The following is a 20689-nucleotide window of genomic DNA, read 5'->3' on the forward strand; positions in this document are numbered from 1 at the left end:
TCATCTAAGTTACACATTCGTAGCTTAGATCTTGTCATACATACACGATCGGCTATTCGAAGCCGGTTTTGTCGTTTAGTGTATCGGCTGATCCTGCCGATACGCTCGTTTACTACGCGCTTGCATTTAATAATTTTTTGGCGTCCATAGTATCGGCAAAGCTTGCCGATACACCCATCTGAGAGATATTCGGAATCCCAGCCGATACGCTCTCGAATTTGACTTTGTTTTCTCCCTTGTCAATTTCAGGTCAAATTGACTGGCACGCTTGGTTCACTTTCCGTGCTTGGCGAACACTTGTCCTCGGATTCCAGTGTGTTGATTTTTGCGTCAACAATTTGTATTGCTCACCCATACTTGTTTGATTGTTTCTTGAGACTAGCATGTTTCTCCAGCTTCTTAATCTTGCATGGGACTAGCATGATTGACGGCAGGTCGTTTCAGCCATGGACCAGTATGTTTGTTTAATTTATTGCACAGATTTTTTGCCAAGAGTAAAGAAATCAGTCTTGCATTTCTAGCCATCATAGTTGCGAAAGCACTTGTAACATATAAAATTATAAGTACATAAAAAAGTCGTGATAGGTTCTACATAATGAAATTTTAAACTTTCTCCCTCACATTTGAATGCCTTGGAAGTACAAAATAATCTCATGGATTACGGATTGGCAGTGGACACACAAATCGCTAGCAACAGTACAGTGAACAGCTTGTTACTGTCGGAATCAGCCCCAGATCTGCATAATTTTACAAGCCATAGGAGAACCATAGCAACACAAATTGACTTGCACAGATAAGCATATCTGTGAACTAGGCAAGGAAGCACCCAAATTAACCTCCTAAGAACAAGAAATAACCACGAAAACGCACTCATAAAACACATTTCTACCACCCAAGTAGGGAGCTCTGGACACCTGCTGTCTGCTGAAGTGCAGCACACTACCTTGCTGAGGGTACCGTCTCACTTGAATCAACTGCCTCCTCTTTCACATCTGTTTTGGAGCTCTTCTCCTCAGTGATGCAGTCCGAGCTATTGGGTCCAGATGAGCCCTGGAACGAACTGGTCTGTTCAGGCTTGAACAGCTCATCGTTCTCCAGGTTGGACAACTTCTCAGCAGATTCTCCTTTAAGCAACTCAACAACTTCAGACATTATCGGTCTCTGCTCCGGCTTGTTCTGAGAACATGCGAGCCCGACAAGCACCAATCGCTTCAGCTCATCCTCGATGAAGTTACCATTGAGCTTTGGATCAGCGATTTCCTTGAACTTTTTGTCACGGGCTAGAGGAAGAGCCCACTCGGTTATGGTTCGTTTTGTGGTGGGGTTTACCTTCTCGACTGGCTTCTTACCGCTTGCAAGCTCTAGGAGCATGATTCCAAAGCTGAAGACATCGCAGCTTTCGGAGGCCTTCCCAAGCATCGCATACTCTGGTGCAAGGTAACCAAGTGTGCCTTTTACCTTTGTGGTGACATGTGTTGCACCATCTGGAATGAGCTTAGCGAACCCAAAATCAGCAACCCGAGCTTGGAAATTTGAGTCCAGAAGGACATTGCTCGCCTTGACATCTCTATGAATGATATGTGGTGTTGCGTAGTGATGAAGATAACTGCAAGATGAAAGAATTCTAAACGATAAGATTGCTGCATTTTGATGAAAATGATGAAATGATATTGTGAGGCTTACGCGATCCCTTCTGCAGAATCTATGGCGATCTTCATTCTTCTTTCCCAACTGAGATTGCATTCCGCTGCGTGCTGTCCATGAAGCTGAGAGTGTATGCTCAGATTTGGCATATAATCATAGACTATCAAGCGTTCTTGGCCTTCAGCACAATATCCACGCAAGCTCAAAAGGCTTTTGTGCCTCACTCGTGCCAAAATCTCCACCTCAACAGCAAATTCTTTTTCAGCCTTGTTGCTCCAACTCTTGAGCCTTTTCACTGCTATCTGTTTATATGTCATTAATGAGCAAAGCGTAGGTTGGAGAACATGAGATCTCATTCATGGAATTAATAGTAAATAGAACCTACTTGGTCCCTTAATTAAACTTCTAATTGAACAAAGAATTCAAAGCATAAGACAAATATGCCAAAGAGGGCCACAAGGACCATAAGGCTCAAAATTTCATCCAAAAAAAATATTAATTTTATGGTACAGCATGTAAGTAAACTATTGTCACATCAATGAGATTGTCCAATGCAGCACAAATCACTTACAGTAGTAAACAATTTTGAAAATACAGAAGGAATCAAGAAACTCCAATTTAGGGGCTTTGTTTTTTATTTAGACTCCCTAATAGGTGCAGTAGAGCATACCCATGTGTCACAGTGTCAGGAACCTCACTTTTTTTATCTGGCCATGTGATTAATGGAAATACCCTCTGACGTATAGCAAGAACAATGAAGACTTTTACAAGCACTAGGATTATAAGTTTACTTGGATACAATCTGGCAGTGAACCCCTATAATTGGCTAGTAGTCATGAACCAGTACACTGTAGCATTTTCGGTTATGCCATTGCACAGCTTGTTTGGTTCTGATCCTGAAAAGGTTGTGTGTGCCAGGCAGCGCATCCAGAGTCCAGACACTCGATTTCATCAGCCTGGGGTCTGAATCGCTGCCTGGCTCTGGATCTCATCCAAACAAGCAAATTAGGTGTGATATCATGTTATATTGCAGCACAATTCAACTCCATCCTCCTCCATAATGAACATGAAAATATTAGTATATTTATTTTCGTATGTTAATCTTGTATTTAACTGTTGAGACCTTCCCAGTTCCAAGTTATTGATCTCTCATCCAAATATCATATCATGTTATTTGTTTTTCCTGCTTTCGAGAATATTAGGTGATGAAGAAGATAGAAACAAATATTGAGAAGAAAAGTAGGGTAGTTGTCTGAATTTGTCAAAACTCTGATTGGCTGGTTGTTGACTGGCCTTCTTTCAGGCCATGTGGTTTCGTTATCCCTCAATTGTGTTCTTCCACCTAATATTTATAATACTATCTAGTTATAAATGATAATGTGATCTACAACTAGGCTGTGTCTATAATCATTGTATAAAGAAAAATTCAGTGCTCTACTCAAACCAGAAAGCCCGTGTTTGGCATGGTCTCAAGCTAAGCTATAGTTTGGATGCCCGTCGCCTTCAAAAGCATATTCATAGAATCAGTGGCAAAGCCACATTCATCTACCGTGGTGCCATGGCACCAGGGTAAAAAAAAATGTTACTAACCAAACTCAAATTCAACATGTATTTTTACAAAATTTTATGTTCCCTTAAGCGGTGCACCAGCGTCATTTCCAGCTAGCTTCGCCCCTGCATAGAACAGCTCTGAAAACTACTAGAAACAGAAATAGTGCGACATGGTGAAGTTAAATCAGCTAAGATACAATCATCAACATCAGCAGGTCTTTCCAATTGTCCTGTTCCTACCAACAATACCAAAAGCCCAGAATCTAAAACTGCGGCATGCAAGGGAAAAAAAGGTTGCACAGAGCAGAATGAAGATTCCTGTGGTTCATAGTTCAAGAGAAACAACACCTGCGATCCATCCCAGAGCTGGCCCCAGTAGACGCTGCCGAACCCACCCTCACCAAGCTTGTTGTCGTAATTGAAATTGTTCGTCACCGACTGAAGCTCCTTTAGCGAGAAGATGCGCCATGTTGCGCCCTTCTTCTTCTTCCTCCTACCCGGTTCGCCCCTAAGAACACAACAATGAAGTGAACAACTTGAGTTACTAGCAGATTGTATACAGTAATAAAAAGAAAGATACTAATGTAGCCCCCTAAAGATCATGAGTTCACCCTACTCTTCCACTAAAAGCAGTACATTCTGAACAAACTACACAAATCTAATATTGTGCCATTTTCAACCTGATTGCAAATCATCAACCAAGACTGCCTGCAGTTGAAGCTAATACTCGCGGTGGAAACATTGGAAATTTGAACTGACGCGCATGTTCAGATATCCAATCAGTATCCTTCAATTCAGTCCAAACGAGATGTGATTACTGATTATACTTGCCCCTCACCGAAGTACTAATCAACCCACGGAAAAAATACACCAAGCTCACACAATTATTTCACAGCCCATCCTTCCTCGGCCAAAAAAAAAACAAAATCAATTGCTACAAAAGGCATCGCCCAAAATAGAGCAGTTTTCTGTGTAATAAACGGAGGTAAAGTTGCACATGAACCAGCCTCCAAGACCCCCCACAATCCGCACTCTCCAACAGTGACACACAAACCAAATAAGGAGGAGTTTCTCAACAAAAAGAAAAAAGGAGAGAGAGAGAGAGCAAAAAAAAAAGTTGCCATCACTAGACCATCTCCCCAAAACCCCAATTCCTCAGCCGTCCCGCCCTTCTCCCAAACCAAACAACCCAAGATCATGCCCCAGCCCCACACCCAGGCCTCAATTCCAACACCAAAAACCGCGAGCACCACCAGTCCGGAACCACTCACCCGTCCGACAGCTTGCAGCAGGAAGCCCACCGCATCACCCGTCCGAGACCTCGCATCGCCTCCAGAACTCCCCAAATCAGCGCGAGCCGCCGCGTCCCCTAGCTCCTCCGAGGTCCGAGCGCCTCACCCGGCCGCACTAACCCACCCGCCGGCGACGGCCCGCGCGGCCGCAGCGGCGAGGAGGAGACGAAGAGGAGCGAAGCGGGGAAGAGTCTTCTCAGGGGCCCTGTCCGTGTCTGTCGGCTGAGCGCACCACCGCTCCCCCACTCGCGTACGCAAAGCCAGCCAGCAGCCGCGGGCGCCGGTCCGCTCACCCGCGGGGGGGCCTGGTCGGTGGGCCCCCTCGCCCACGTGGCGCCGCGCGGTTGGCTGGTTTTGAACCGGCTGCGGTAACGGTCGGGTGTAAACCGGCGCGGTAACGTCACCCCCTGGTGGCGCGCGTCGGGGTCCGGCGGCCACTGAGCTGTGGGCCCGGTGGCGATGGCTGATGACCTGGCGCTGGCGCGGGCCCCGCCCCGGCGGTTGTGCTGCTGCACGAAGGGTGTGGGCCCGGTTGTTGGGTGATGTCTACGTTTGACCGATAGGAAAGATCCTTGCGGGAGACTTTGCTGAGATGGGTACAGATAACGGAAGTGTTGGCTAGTACAACAGAAATTCATGAGAATTTTGAATGTGTTGGCTGTTCTTGACCATTTCAATGTTCCTTGTTTGGAATTTTCAAGGTACCCTGTGGCAAGCAGCCAAGGATTGTTGTTAGTCAATAATACCAATCTGAAACGGAAGTGGGGAAGACGACGAGACTTTGTAAATTTAAATTCCTCCCTAGAATCATTGACCATATGATTAGCCTCTGTTTCCAAACAGTAAGTGGATTATCTAGTTCATCTGAGGAGGTTGCGAATTAAAGAAGAGAACTCCCATCTCAGTGAGATCCACATATTGCCTTGAACGGTGAAACGTAAAAGTTTGTGTTTTTCAGCATGGTTGGTAAAAAGTGATGGTGTAGAGAGTAAGCAAACCTTCTAGGAACGGATTAGTGAATTACTCTTGTTTGTTGGTTGGTCTTGTCTACTACTCTACTCTCTGCACAAAGGAAAAGGGAAAGAGGACGAAACAAAAGAGCAAAGCGCCGATTCGAGTGTGCCCCCACTAAAATCCAGGAACCGAAGGCATCTATCGCTGGCACTGTCCGTTTGGTTTAGGCACTAAACACGTCGTGCCAAGCAATCAAGAAATGGCCTGCAGGCTCGACGCCCCCATCCATTTATCCTTGCGTTCGCAATCAAGATATTCTGCTGGATGCTTGCAAGGGCTGCGTTGACCAATTCTATTCTTGTCACCCTTGCCCTGCTCTCCCCCTCGCATCATCAGGGGATTCCTACCACCATAGGTAATTAGGTACCACGACCAATTGTTGGGGGCATGCGGTAGTATTGTAGTCTACCTAAAATACAAAAGCCATGTGAGTTTGGAGTTTTGAGTGGATTTGTAAACAGCCTGGTGTTCTTGACCGTTTCAATTCAATGAGTTCCTCATTGGCAATTTTTTCTGGACGGCTTGTTCGGAGATGTCGTCTGCGTCTCAAGAGGATACGTAGACGGAAAGAATTTCGATCTAAGTTGAATGGCTGGAAAGCAATATTATTGGAGCTTGATGACAATGTTTAACATCCACAATTGCATATAACACGGTCGGTGGCGTGATAATAGGATAAAGTAAACAGGCAGGAGAAATTAATGAGTGTTGCTTTTGCGTGCTAATTGGTCTTGCCCACACAAAGCAAAAAGGTTACGAAGAGAACGAACAAAAGACCAAGGAAAAGAAGCCGAGTGCCCCCCACTAAATCCAGCCTTATTAGCCATCACGAGCAGCACAGTACAAGAAACTCTTTTAATTCGTCTATGTCCCGATCAGTTAGGCGCCGCTGCACAAAAAAAATATTGCAGAGCAATCAAGCAAATGATCTGCACGCTTGACGCCCCCCATCATTCTGACCGAAACCATTATCTGTTCCTGCAAAAAGTATCAAGCAGTGAGGTGAGGCGATAAGACGATGATGCTCCCGCAGGATATGCTCCCCCGGTACTTCTCGCCGGAACCTCCGGCTGGGTTGACCTGTTCTAACTTTCTAACATCTGCGCTGCCGTCACACACGTTCACATGAGTCGATTACACGGCATGCCGCGTACAATACAGCAGGGCATGGCGCCATGTTTGAACTCTGTCGACCGTGAAAAGGACGTCTTGTTTGCTGTTTCAAGTTCAGGTCCATCCCCGTGAACTTGGACACGTACTGCATCCTGGCATCTATTGTTGACCGGATTAATCCGGAAGTACTAGTAGGGTTTGTCCCAGTGCTTTGAATGTGCTTGGAATATGATAGTTCGTGTTACAATGTTACATACAAAATTCGGGACTCCACGCACAATTTGCAATTGATGCGTGGATGTAAGCTAAGCTTCAAAAATTTTGTTGTTTAGGAATTCCGTGAAAGAAAAACCCAAAAGATCGTGGTTCTCGTCAGGTTGGAATGCTTCACAATCAGCCGATATAATTGCAAGAATTTAAATCTTTGGAATGGGTTGACCAAACGGGCCCTAAGGGAATTCCCATATCACAATTTGGGCTTTAGGTCGGGCCGCGCGCGCATCTACAGTGGGCCGAACAGGCCCAATTGACAAATTTCTGGAAGGTCAAAGAGAGTCGAGAAAAGTAGCAAGGCCCAGCCCAGCTCATACCCGGCTAGCTGAAGTGCTACCTCTCTCGTATCCCCCTCCCCACCCCAAACGCTAAAAACTCTCGGCGGCGGCGGCGGCGGCGGCGGGTGCCACCAGCGGAAGCTCCCGGTGTTCTCCTTCGCGAAGGAAAAGGGGGAGTACAGACAGAAGCTGTCTCCGATGGACAGCGGAAGCGACTCCGAGGGCGCCCCCGAGGAGCTCACCGCCGTCCAGGTACGTTTAGCTCCTCTCCGCTCGAGGACCCCACCCCACGCGAGAGTAGATCACGATTTCGCACGATTCGCCCGTGTATACAGCTCAACAAGACGGTAGATAGACGCGTACATGAGCTCATTAGTGGATTTTACTCTTTGGGGCGTCGATTTGGTTGGTCAAGCACGTATTCTAGATGGGTTAGGGTTGCTAACTGCTTAGCTTTGCTGTTCATCTTGTTTCTTCTTCACGCTTCAAGCTTCATTCTGGAATATGCATGAAGACTGATGTGTCCTTGTTATTTTTCTTTTAGGGTGTTGAGAAGCACGAAGAGATCAGTAAAGTTGTGAAGGACAGTGTCATCAGGTGTGTCTCTTGTGCCGCAACTGGCTGGATGAACACTCTGCTCCCTACTCCCTAATGTGCTACTTTAATATGATTTTGTTTCTGTAGACTGTAAATCAGTGATTAGCAGTTTCTACATGATACTTGCAAAGTTGCAGTTAGTCTTGTGTCCGTGAGCTATCCTAGATAATACCTTATGTCATGTCTTAACAACACTTGTGTGTTATATTGGCTTCATTAGATGCAGGTGCCTCATAAATTGTTAGTACCGTAAGAAAATGATTTCAAAATGCTCAATTAATCTCAAGAAATTGGTCTCCTAGTAAATATGTTTGTAATGTTTATCCCTAAATGTAGAGCTTTTTTATGTTCAGTTTCTTGATTTTAGATGCTTGCATAGTTCTGTGTCACTCATGGTGTGTTCTGCGGCCACCAAACTTTCAAACAATATAATCTTTATGGGCTTGTGGTCAGGCTTGCTTTCTTATTTCTTTTTCCCTGAAATATCAATAGGAATCAGCTATCTGAATATTGTTTGTCTCTTGAAATCATCAGGGTGCTAAAAAATTTTCCTCTGATTTTAGTAGATTTGAGATAACAATGCTATGTTATGTCCTTGCAGAGTAACACGGGAGGGAAAGGAGCGGAGAAAACGCTGGGCCAAACGGAGAACATCATCTAAACCAGATAAGCAGGCGCCACAGGAAATAGAAGATCAATATGCCCACCAGAGTGAGGAGAATGAGACACAAACTATGCCTGGCATGCTCCCCAGTAATGTAATTGAAATGCTAGCAGCACGTGAAAAGTATGTTCACATCTCTTGCACTATCAATTTTTTTATGGCTAAGTGAACTTCATTGGTTACTTTGTCTTCATTTCTCCTCAGGCAAACCTTCCCCTCTGACTCTGAGGAAGAAAATGTTCAGAAGGTTCAGAAAAAGAAGAAGAGAATGAAAACTTCTGGGTATGTTTGATGTTCATGATCTAATACGAGCTTTCTGAAATGATACTTATGCCTGTTTCCGGTAATGTTTTTCAGGCCTGAAACTATTCTACTGAAGGATGTCCGGTCAACTCAACACATGAAGAATGCCCTTGAATTCTTAGAGCAAAGGAAAAACAAGGTGCCAAGATCGAATGCAGTTTTGAAGAATGCCAATAAGGCTTTGCGTCTCCTTTCTTCAAAAGGAAATTTTCTGAGTTAAGAGTAGTAGAATAGCACATTATCTGAATCTGTCTGTAGACATTTCAACAGCTGATATGGTCAAGAGACTCATGATCAGTGTGTCTGAAAGGAATCGATCAGGCATGTGAGATGTGACGCAGAATATCCATAGTGCTCAAGCTCCCTAGTAACAAATGCAAGGTCTTTATGGTTCATTGTATGAGTTTTAGTTATCTATTTTTATGGATCTTGTGTTGCAAATTTATAAAAGAAAATTGTGAAAGATTTAAAAATTTTGATACCAATGTAACGCCTCTCAGAGATTGTCATATTGTTTTTTTTTTGTTACTGTCATCCCTCGGTAAAGGAGCGCCCTGCCTGAGCTGAATCTCATGATCTCATCAGTGCTCAGCTGATACAAGACCTCTATATCTTTGTCATTCTTGTGGATATTTGACTGGCATTCGGTGCTCTTATTGCTTCAGCTGGAGGGGCACTGGCAATGGCAAAACCGTTTGTCGGGGGTCTGAGTACTAATTCCGCCCCTAATCTTCAACATGCTTTTGCAAAAATTGCAAATTGCCTTATCCCATTGGCCTAGAGATGGTATGACTATGATTTGGTCGAATGTACTGCTCCATGCCCAAGCAATCGCTTCAAGATTGTGTCAATGTAAATTGCCGCTCTTATTTGATTTCAACCATTCGAGTTAATTCTTTCGGCTTATAAATTTTTATATGTGGATGTCGAGTCGAACTACTAATTAGTGCCTTGTCTTAACTATTAGTAGGGTGCACGTGCGACACGCACTTGTTTAAAGAACAATGTTGTAAAAAAACGTCACTAAATTTTAGTTGCAACAAGCATTTTTAAAAAACTATATATGGCGAAACAAATAACGAGGTCTCAGTTCTTGTGAAAATAGACAAAATATGAAAAAATAAATAATTGTGATTATAGGTAAATGATATGTAAAAGGTAGTACGAAGCACGTGTGGATAATTAGATAGATAATTATACAGATAGTGGAGATGCACTGCCACAGTATGTGACAAGGCTGTTCCTAAACAGCTCGCGATAGAGAGGCAAGTGGAGAGAGTGTTCAAAGGGTAGAAGGAGGAAAAGATCTTCGCGCAGACATACAACTACAAGTACAGGCATAACTACCAAAGTGATCCTCATATACAACAATACTATAAGACAACATAATAATTAAGTAAATTAATAAGCCTTGTTCCAATATCAAGATGAAAATCCAAACACGTGACAGCAATCTTTTACTGGAGTCTATATGCAGAGAGTGAATGTAAAGAACTGCCACGCTCAATCTTTCAAGATAATGGCCTTGTAGGACATCTGCCGTCAATTTTGTCACGTGAATTGACAGGTTACCCAAGTTGAAGCCAGCAAAATCAATGAGCCAAACCATCTGATCCTGACCATGTGGCAGATTCAGAATCGCATTCTCCATACAATATACCAAGTACTTAACTTGCCCATTGGCATTCTTGGTATTCCGAAAAACAAAATAAAAAATTCAAATGACTGAATTAGACAGCATAGTATGATACAAACTATTGGTGCGCATTTAATAAGTGAAAGGGGGGGGGGGGGGGGGGGGGGGCATTAAACCTAACATCCAGGTCTGATGACAAGCATACTACGGCCACTCTTGTCCAAGTAATCAGTTCAGTAATTTTTCCAGTCATAGCTTCATCATATTCATCATGTACTCGAATTGCAACAATTATTTTGATTTGCCACTTCCCCAGTGACAAAATGAAGGGCAGGGATTTGAAAGTGTGTTTTCCTCAGTTTTGATCAAATTTCAGTTGATTTATTCGATCTTGTTTAGGGCCTGTTTGGTAGGGTTTCGGCTCCTCCAAAAACAGCTCCAGCTCTGGCTCCTTTAGTGGAGCGGTTTCTCTAGTGGAGCTGGAGACGTTTTGAAAAATATTTGGCAAAACAGCTTCTAACATTGGTATCTACTCATGGAGCCGCTTGGAGCCACGAAATGTGGCTCCATCTCTTCAATGGAAGCTGGAAAGGGCTCCAGATGCGGCTCCTTGCGTGGAGCTGCTCCAAAATGAACCGTTTGGCAAGGCTCCAGCCGGAGCCGATTTCAGAGCCCTCCCAAACAGGCACTTAATTCTTAATTTTTAGGAATGACCTTAGCTAGTGAAATAGGATTTGCTTTTGTTTTGTTTATTGTTTATATTGCGGTTTGTTGCCGGGCAGGGTGTCCCGCTGTTTTAGGTCACTGTCATCTCTGAACTGAGATCACGAAAGTAACCGAATTATTCTCCTCTTTTATGATTCAGTTGTGTTACTCTTTTATAAATTAATTCAGGTTTTGCAACTAACGAAACCTAACTTCAGGCCTGTTGAGTACACCTAGGGCTTGTCAAATCAGTGATTTAGATTTACTACTACTAAATCGAATTTTACTTAACTACCACTTTTTTGAGGTACCCAACTAACACGGAAATAAACCATATAATTTGTTGCACTGCACAATTAGTCGATAGTCTTCGCTACACACCATCTCAACAAACTAACTGCACAATTAGTCGATAATCTTCTCGATGTTGCTCATTGCAAAGCCATTTAATCTTTCTTGCGACATAGTTGATCTCAAATAGTTGTTCAACAACTTTAGTTTTGCGAAACTTTTTTAAGGTGAATCTACATTCATAGGTACAGTTAAGATGATTTAATAATCAACCAAAATATTTGGATAGTAATCTGCAGGCATAACAAACTTCAGAATCTCAAGCGCTGACATCAAAAAATCTGGCAAAGTTACTTGGACCACCTTTTAATTCTTATCTCTTGGCCTCTTATTTAATGCTTAGCTCTTGACCTTTTAGACTGCGATCACATAGACCAGCTGGTCAGTAGTTATATTATACGTACATAATAAATATCTGAGTTTGGACCCTCTTATGGCTTGGGCCCTCGGCCGTCGCAGCCTACCCCTAGGGCCGGCACTGGATATATACTAGATAATAACCACTCAAACAATATCAGCGCAGGTTGTTTCACTTATCCGGAGGGCCACCCCACGCACTATAAATACACCCCGGCACCATCACGTAGCATCCATCCATTCCACCCGCCGCACAGCGAAAATGGCCACTATAAATACCCATTAAACTGAGGACATACACCTAAGATACACCAACTCACTATAGAGTCAGTTAGTTTTTTCAATTTCTAGCTACTCAGTGTATAAGGTTCTTTCGACGGCAGAGCCGCTTTCTCGCTTCCGGATGGCATAGCTACTTAATGTATTAGTGTATAACGTCCTTTCGACGGCAAAGCCGCTTTCGCTTCCGGATGGCATAGCTACTTAATGTATTAGTGTATAACGTCCTTTCGACGGCAGAGCCGCTTTCTCGCTTCCGGGTGGCGGAGCCTACCAATAGATTAAGCTGGTTTTCAGGAGGCAGAAACTTCCTACGATGAAGCCCAGATCCTTTTTTGATCCCGGATGGCAGAACCAACCTACGATAGATCACAACTTATACACTAAGTATTTAGAAACTATGAGACTAACACTTGCAAAACACTTTGTTACAACACAATAGTTTTACACAAGAGTACACAACACACCATGCTCTTAGATAGATGACATGACAAGGAGGGATCTTCTATTTATAGGCCAAGGAGAATCATAGTGTGGTGACATTTGTCCCCACTTGTAGAGAATTTCCTAAATATTATAAGTTTTTTAATTTATTTATTACTAATTTAGAGTACTCTATGAAAATATCTTCTTACTTACTTATGAAGAATACTCTAGAAGGTTGACTTGTATTCTTCCAACATTTAATATGTTTGATAATTATCGGGGAACATTGTAGACTAAATCAATAGTTTATTTGTACTTCTAGAATTAATTTGATTACCATATATTTGAACTCCATAATATCCATTGGCTCACAGAAAGATATATTTTTCTGGCGTTTCTTGATGCAAAATCATCAAGAGGGTATTGAGATCAATAGTGTCCAATATAGTCTTTTTGATGTTGCACATTTCAAAGCCATTTAATTTTTCTTGTGACATAGTTAATCTCAAATAGTTGTTCAACAACTTTAGTTTTGAGAAAAAAATTTAAGTTGAAGCTACAATCGTCGTCACAGGTACAGTTAAGAGGATTCGATAAGCAACCAAAATATTTAAATAGCAATCTATAGCCATAACAAACTTCATAATCTCGAGCGCTGACATCAAAGAATCTGATAGTTATTTGCACCACCTTTTAATGCTTAGTTCTTGACCTCTTATTTAATGCTTAGCTCTTGGCCTCTTATACTGCGATCACACAGATCAACCGGCCAGTACATATATTATAAGTACATAATTCATATCTGAACTTGGACCCCTTATGGCTTGCGCCCTCGGCCGTCGCAACCTACACCTAGGGCCGGCACTGTATAGATACAATATCAGCACAGGTTGTTTCGCTTATCCGAAGGGCCACTCCACGCACTATAAATACACCCCTGTCACCATCACGTAGCATCCAACCATTCCACTAACCGCGCAGTGAAAATGGCGACACGCACGTCGCCGCCGCTGCTCCTCCTACTCGCTGCCCTCAGCGTGCTCTTCTGCCACGCCGCTGCCGTCCACAACCCCGCCGGCGGCGGAGCGAGGGTCGCCGCGGCTGCCGGCCCCGGTGATGACACCACCAAGGTCGGCCCTCGTATCGACACGGGCTTTAGTAATCTGCACCGTCGTCGTCGCTAGCTAGCAACTTCATCCGGCCATCAGTATGTACGTGCGTATCTGATCTGTTATCGCGCGCGGCGTGCAGGTGTACGTCGTGTTCACGGAGAGGCAGCCGGGGACGGCGGAGCTCCCCGAGGCGGAGGCCGGCGCGGCCATCGCGGCGTTCCACCACGACATGATCGGCGGCGTGCTCGATGCCGACAGGTAGGCCAGCTGTTCATGATGCGTACAAGTACATATGCGTGCTGCAGTAATACTGATGATGACTTGGTGATCGATCGAGTTGCTGACGTGTTCGTTCAGCTCCAGTGCGCCGGACCGGGTGGTCTACCACTACTCGAGGAGCCTCCGTGGCTTCGCGGCCAGGCTCACCGACGACGAGAAGAACAGGCTCGCCAGTAAGCATACACTCTTTGTAACTTTGTTATATCGAACTGGTTGCAACAACTTCCTCCTCTTAGATCCAATCTACATTTTTAGTTATTTGCACGTGTAGATCAATCTACCTGATCATGAAGTTGATCATTTGGTCTAATACTAACTACTAGCTGATCAGGCCCGTTGAAGGTCATGTGCGAGATGAGCGATCGCACAGGGCCTCCAGAATTAAAGGGCCCCCAAATTGTTCTGTCAAGGTTCATAGCAGATAACAGTTTAGAGCAGCAACAGCCCATGTCTGCTAGGACTAGAGGGAAATAAAACAACAGTGGCCTATTGCCGGTTCCTTCCACGTATGGGTGGTAATGGGCCATGGTCCTAATGGTCTCTTCACAATTCTACTTGGCCCTTAATTTTTATCTCAAAATATAATAAGATTGGAGTCCAGTCCTTTTAAAGTCCGGCACTTAGATTATCTAGACAAAAAAATAAGGTCCTTTGCTACCCCTACTTTCACGCGAAGACACCGTCGCCGCCTTCATTGGCTTCATTCAACCGACCGACATAAACATTGACACCGTACCACGCCATTGCCGAGGGCCTCCGGTTGTGTTTCGCACACAGGCCTCCAAATTCTGGAGACGGCCCTGTAGCTGATTATTGGATGGACTGTCTGGCATGGACGGCGTTCTGTCGATCAACGAGAAGGTGGTGTACAGACCTCAGACGACGAGGTCATGGGACTTCCTCGGCGTGCCGCGGCACAACGACCCCACCCGGCTCAAGTTCGAGAACGACGTCATCATCGGCATGGTGGACAGCGGCATCTGGCTGGACTCGGAGTCCTTCTCCGACGAGGGCCACCCGCCGCCGCCGGCCAAGTGGAAGGGCGTCTGCTCCAAGAACTTCACCTCCTGCAACAAGTACGTAGCTTTCAGCTATCATTTTGATCCATCACATTCTCATCATCGCCTAATCATCAAGCAAGATCATACTGAAATCTGATGGATCCGGCCATCGTCGTCGTCGCAGCAAGATCATCGGGGCACGGTCGTACTACGGCGGCAACACGACGCTGTCGGTGCTGGACCGGGAGGGCCACGGCACGCACACGGCGTCGACGGCCACGGGCCGGGCGGTGGCGGGCGCCAGCCTCGGCGGGCTCGCCGGCGGCACGGCCCGCGGCGCGGTGCCCGGCGCGAGGCTGGCCGTCTACAAGGTGTGATGGGAGGACGGCTGCTCGTCCGAGGACATCCTGGCGGCGTTCGACGACGCCATCGCCGACGGCGTCGACGTCATCTCGGCGTCCCTGGGCTCCGTCTTCGCGCAGGAGTACGCCGCCGACACAATGGCCGTCGGCGCGTTCCACGCCGTGCGGCGCGGCGTCGTCGTCTCCGTCTCCGCCGGCAACAGCGGGCCCATGCTGGGCTCGGTCAGCAACGTCGCGCCGTGGACCATCTCCGTCGCGGCCACCCTCACCGACCGCAGGATCATCAGCGAGCTCGTCCTCGGCAACGGCAGGCGCGTCGTGGGGAGCGCCATCACCGTCTTCCCCAACCTCGGCAAGCCGTCGCTCCTCGTGGACCCCGGCGGCTGCGACCACGAGCAGCTCGACGGCAAGAGGTACAAGGGCGCCGTGCTCCTCTGCGGCATGGCTATCGACATCAGCTCGGAAGCCATCAGCCTCACAGGCGCCGACGGGGCCATCGTGTACATGTTCGGCGACGAGGACAAGGACACCGCCTTCTCCTTCGCGGTACCCGCCGTCATCGTCATGGAGGAGTTCGACCACATCATCGACTACAACAACAGCACCAGGTCAGCCGCCGCCGCAGGCCAGCGAACCAACCATTACCTTGCTGCTTTCTACTTGCCGCTCTGACATGCGATATGTTCGCCGCCCCGCCTGCAGCCACCCCATGGTCACCGTGAAGAAGAGCGTGACGGTGAAGAACGCGGCGGCGCCGAGCGTGGTGGAGTTCTCGTCCCGCGGCCCGAACAGGGCCACGTACGGCGTGCTCAAGCCTGATATCGGCGCTCCGGGAGTGGACATCCTGGCGGCGTGGACGCCGGAGGCGACTTTGTCCGGTAGCGAGGTCGACTCGCGGAGGACCAAGTACAACATCATCTCGGGCACGTCCATGGCGTGCCCGCACGTGACGGGCGCGGCGGCGTACGTCAAGTCGGTCCACCCGGGGTGGTCGCACGCCGCCGTGCAGTCGGTGCTCATGACGACGGCGACGCCGATGGGCTCCGGCGAGCCGGAGGCCGAGCTCGCGTACGGCGCCGGGCAGGTGGACCCGGTGCGCGCGCGGTACCCGGGGCTCGTGTACGACGCCGCGGAGGACGACTACGTCGGCTTCCTCTGCGCGCAGGGCTACAACTCGTCGCAGCTGGCCGCCATGACCGGCAGGAGGGCCTCCGCCGCCGCCTGCTCGGCCGAGGCCAGGGCCAGCGCCGTCGGCGACCTCAACTACCCGTCCATCGCCGTGCCCGTGCTCAACTACGGCGTGGGCTTCGCCGCCGAGTTCCCCCGGACGGTCATGTGAGAACCGCCCAATTTGCACTCGGTTTAGGTGAAATTATTGATTAATTCTTTTGAGGGCTAGCACGTGTCCGTCTCTCGACACGCCACGCGCTAATCCACAGCTTAGAGGCACTTAATCAACACAAATCGCCTAGAACGAGAGCAAACCCGGTAGTCCCGGTACGTGTTTGCCACATGCTCAGGATTAAGCACACGTACCGTTATACAAGCGCGTACATTACCGATGATCCACAAAGAGCAGTTTTACACACTTAAAATTACCAGTTTGATATAGGAGGGTTCAGCTAACTTTCACTACAAGCCTTGGGCTCACGGAAACCATCTACTAAATAAAGAAACTTAAAGATTATTATATTTACATGCTCTCACGGAGTTCGATTACGATAAAATATACCTAAGATAATGATGCCTTGCTCAAGGACATCATCACAGCCACAACAACCTACTCCTCCCCCGGGCCTAAATCGGCGGAGTAGAAGTGGCCGAACACCACTTCGGGTTCACCTGCAACTAGGGTTAGAAGCACCCTGAGTACAAAGGTACTCCGCAAGACTTACGCAAATAAATAGACAAGGATAATGCAATGGCTCAAGTAAAAGCTTTAAGGTTAAGTAATTATTGCATAAGCATTAGCTCTCTATGCTATCACCTATCAGAATTAAATAATCTTGCCCAACCCCAAACACTTTTAGTTGATTACAAGAGTAATATACTATAAAAGATCCTCAACATGATATGATACCAAAGCCAACAATACTGAAACTCTCTATGAAGAATTCGACGAACCAAGAGCTTGCTCATATCCGAGAGCGCGGCAATTCGAATTGATTATATCCTTGCAAGGGTGTACTACTTTACCCACACGACGCAAGGACCATGCGACTCACCCAACCGGCCAAAGTTGGATAAGGGGGTACTCGCGTCAACCGTTCCCAACATGGCTCGACCGTTGATGTGCCCAGCTTACGCGTGGAGACTTAGTTCCACCGAGGACATCTCTAAATATTCCTACACATGGGTCCACTCGGGGACCCGCTAAGCCTCCCTGCATAGCCCATGGCCACGTATCTGGGACCGGGCCTCAATGATAAAGTCAAAGAAGGTAATTGGCCCATCCATTCCATTATATTGGATATGTGGTAGCACGGAAAGGTGCTCAAGGCCGATGGCATCAACTCGGTCCTTAATCGATCCAAGCGGACTATGCCCATGTGACTTCATTCTCTAGGCCCTACCATTCCGCTCGAATCTCGGTACTATTACTTTACTAGCCACCAAACCAAACCAGTGCGATCAAGAACTCTCGGTAAGTGTGATACTCCAAACCATTCCTTTCTAGCAAGTAATATGAGTATTCTAAGCAGGGCTAAGCATCTAGTCAGATTAAGTTATTAACTGTCTAACTAGTGCCAAGGATATGAATAACAAATCAAGGATGGATTATGCATAAAGATAGGTATAAAAATGCAATACATACATAATATATATAACCCAACATTACCCGGTGAGATAGCTAAACTAAATCAGATTAAATAGGTGCAAGGAATATGCTTAGCTGCTTGCCTTGGTTAACTTCGGACTCGACCGCGAACGGAACTCCGGGTTCAGGCTCGGCGGGCTCCACGGGTTCATTCTCCGACGGTTCGGTCACTAAAATACATGAATGAGATGCCAGAATTAGCATGATGTCATGATTGTGCAAGAAATACTATGCATGAAATGAGATGCATGCATTAGTGTGATACCCTAGCTTATGCAAGGGCGACAAGACGTGAATAATGAATGACATATATACGATGATGCACAAACGTAACACACGCGACAACAAACAACCACACACTATGCAAACACGAACGAGGAAACTAGAGCAAGAATTAGGAAATAAACTTATACAGCAAACATAAATCACAAATTAAATTGAGAAAGCAAAGAACATTATAAGGGACTCATGAAAATTGGTTTTGTAGCAAAAGCTTTTTTCCTAGAAGTAATCATAAATATATTAGTTTTCATTTACTCTAAGCAAGATAAATGAGAAAAGGCATGCAAACTTAACTAAACAAATCTAATAAAATTATCCTAGAATCTAGCCAGGAACACAAAACTAACAAAACTGGTTTTGCAATTTTCTCACTTTCCAGCAAAGAGTTCTATATTAAACCATTTTCAGACTCAGCATAAGAAAACAAGCTAAAACTTTGATAAACAGCAAGGAAGCATATGAACAAGTTGGACCACTAAAAACTACACCTCACAAGGAGTCTAACAAAATTTAGTTTGGAAATTTTAGAACAACATACAAATAAATAAGTATTAAACTCACTTTTGCAAGATAAACTAATAGAGAAATCTACAGCAAAGTAACATGCAAAACAATATTTTTATTGAGTAGATCTAAACCAGAGGAATCCAACAAAACAAGGTTCATAATTTTTGGAGCTATACATGAATTTCTATGAATTTTGGAAGTTTGCAGCACAAAGAAACACTATAGAAATTGCTAGACGCACCCCGCAGGGCCAGCCCAGGCGCTGACAGGCGGGCCCCACGGGTCAGCGGCTCCCCCGGGCCAAGTCAAGGCAGCCGGGTGGCCTTGACCCGGGCGAGAGCGCGCCCACGGCGTCGCGCGGCGCAGCGTGGACGCGGCCACATCGAGCGTGGCGCGTCACGCGCGCGCGGCGACGGCGGCGGCGGCGCGGCGCAAGGCGGCGCGGCGAGGCGAGGCCAGAGCAGGGAAGGGAAGGCGCGCATGGGGTGGAGGCGTTGGCGGTGAGCCTCACCGGGAGCTTGGACGGCGGGGAACGGCGGCGAGGCGGCGGCGCAACGGCGTTGGGCGGCGGCGGACCGAGGCTCTCGCCGGCGGCCCGATGCGGTGAGGGAGGAGGTCGGGTGAGGACGGGAATGCGCCGAGGAGAGGGAGGAGATGCTCCCGGCGCGAGGAATCGGAGGGAGGCCAACCAAGGGCGGCGAATCGGCGGCGGCAACGGAGTTGGGGGGGGCGGCGGCCATGGGGAGTAGAGCTAGGGTTTGCGGGGAGAAGAAAGGATGAGGCCGCGGCGTCGTCGTGGAGGATAAGAGCGAGCGGAGGAGTGAAGCGGTGGCACGGAAGCCGAGGATGGCCGGCACGTGGCAGCGCTGGCCGGCGGCGGCGACGTGTGCGGCGCGCGGCGAGCGAAACAGAGAGAGGAGAGGGAAGGGGGCTGACAGGTGGGCCCGGGCGAAGAAAATAAAGGGATTAAGTTTGAAATTCGAAATGAAGGTGTTCCTGGGCTCAAAAATTCACCAAATTTTGACTGGAGATATATAAAATCACCAAGAGTACAATGGAACAAGAATCACTCAAAAATCTTTTGTAATTTGGTCACAACAAAAAGAACAAAGAGACTGTTTTTGAAATTTCCTTGAATTTTGTGCCTCGGTTCAAAAGTCATAAAATCTTGCAAAAATATTTTTAAATCAACATTTGAAATCTAGTATTTAAATAAAACTTTTGGAGGCCAAGTTGCATAGTAAAATTTGAACTTTCTTAATAAGCACAAAATCAAACGTACACAAAATTAAATTTAAAACAAGACTCACATGCACATGATGCTTTATTATGCACTAAAGATACTCATAATGATGTGGTTAACATGTTAAGCATGTTTTTACATTTGGGGTCGTGACAGGTCACCAACGTCGGCCCGGCCGACTCGGTGTACCGCGCCACGGTGACCACGGTGCCCGGCATCGACGTCGCCGTCACGCCCGACGAGCTCGCGTTCAGCGCCAGCACCAAGAAGCTGAGCTTCAAGGTGCGCGTCTCCGGCACGCTGCTGCCGGCGAACGGCACCCTGGGAGCGTCGGCGTCCGTCGTCTGGTCTGACGGGAGGCACCATGTGGGGAGCCCCATCTACGTGTTCCATCACAAACACGTCATGTGAGCGTGGGTGTCATTAGGAAGAAGAAGGTCATAGGTTAGATAGAATTATTATAGCTTGGTGCCATTAGAAAGATCACAGGTTAGGTTTCGTTAGAGTGTGGTGCTATTAGAACCAGTTCTTAGTCTCATTTCGTCCATTTCGGATTCATCGTGTACTCGAATTGCAACAATTATTTTGATTTGTCACTTTCT

At 46.7% G+C, this 20689-nt stretch overlaps 2 protein-coding genes and 1 pseudogene across 2 annotated transcripts; 2 read left to right on the forward strand and 1 right to left on the reverse strand.

The window, feature by feature from the left end:
- Nucleotides 1-639: 639 nt before the first annotated feature.
- Nucleotides 640-4712, reverse strand: LOC120654886 (PTI1-like tyrosine-protein kinase At3g15890). Its single transcript, XM_039932569.1, has 4 exons — nucleotides 4467-4712; nucleotides 3544-3703; nucleotides 1684-1946; nucleotides 640-1606 (listed from the first exon to the last, which is right to left on the reverse strand). The coding sequence occupies exons 1-4, from the start codon at nucleotides 4520-4522 to the stop codon at nucleotides 940-942; spliced, it is 1146 nt and encodes a 381-aa protein (XP_039788503.1). The 5' UTR covers nucleotides 4523-4712; the 3' UTR covers nucleotides 640-939.
- Nucleotides 4713-7200: 2488 nt separating this feature from the next.
- Nucleotides 7201-9238, forward strand: LOC120654887. Its single transcript, XM_039932570.1, has 5 exons — nucleotides 7201-7417; nucleotides 7710-7762; nucleotides 8364-8549; nucleotides 8631-8708; nucleotides 8784-9238. Exons 1-5 carry the CDS (start codon nucleotides 7364-7366, stop codon nucleotides 8947-8949), a joined length of 537 nt encoding a protein of 178 aa, XP_039788504.1. The 5' UTR covers nucleotides 7201-7363; the 3' UTR covers nucleotides 8950-9238.
- A 4231-nt stretch (nucleotides 9239-13469) lies between these two features.
- Nucleotides 13470-20498, forward strand: LOC120653244 (annotated as a pseudogene).
- The last annotated feature ends 191 nt before the right edge of the window (nucleotides 20499-20689 follow it).

This window comes from Panicum virgatum, chromosome 1N (assembly GCF_016808335.1).
Source record: "Panicum virgatum strain AP13 chromosome 1N, P.virgatum_v5, whole genome shotgun sequence".
Classification (NCBI taxonomy): Eukaryota; Viridiplantae; Streptophyta; class Magnoliopsida; order Poales; family Poaceae; genus Panicum; species Panicum virgatum.

What these genes read in the sequence shown, in the direction of transcription:
- LOC120654887 (XM_039932570.1), top strand. Translation starts at nt 7,364, where the DNA reads ATGGACAGCGGAAGCGACTCCGAGGGCGCCCCCGAGGAGCTCACCGCC. An exon ending in ATGCTAGCAGCACGTGAAAA is followed by an intron (nt 8,550 to 8,630) that starts GTATGTTCACAT and finishes ATTTCTCCTCAG; the next exon opens with GCAAACCTTCCCCTCTGACT. An exon ending in AAGAGAATGAAAACTTCTGG is followed by an intron (nt 8,709 to 8,783) that starts GTATGTTTGATG and finishes AATGTTTTTCAG; the next exon opens with GCCTGAAACTATTCTACTGA.
- LOC120654886 (XM_039932569.1), bottom strand. Translation starts at nt 4,522, where the DNA reads ATGCGAGGTCTCGGACGGGTGATGCGGTGGGCTTCCTGCTGCAAGCTG. An exon ending in TGCTGCAAGCTGTCGGACGG is followed by an intron (nt 3,704 to 4,466) that starts GTGAGTGGTTCC and finishes TTGTGTTCTTAG; the next exon opens with GGGCGAACCGGGTAGGAGGA. An exon ending in GATTCTGCAGAAGGGATCGC is followed by an intron (nt 1,607 to 1,683) that starts GTAAGCCTCACA and finishes TTCATCTTGCAG; the next exon opens with TTATCTTCATCACTACGCAA.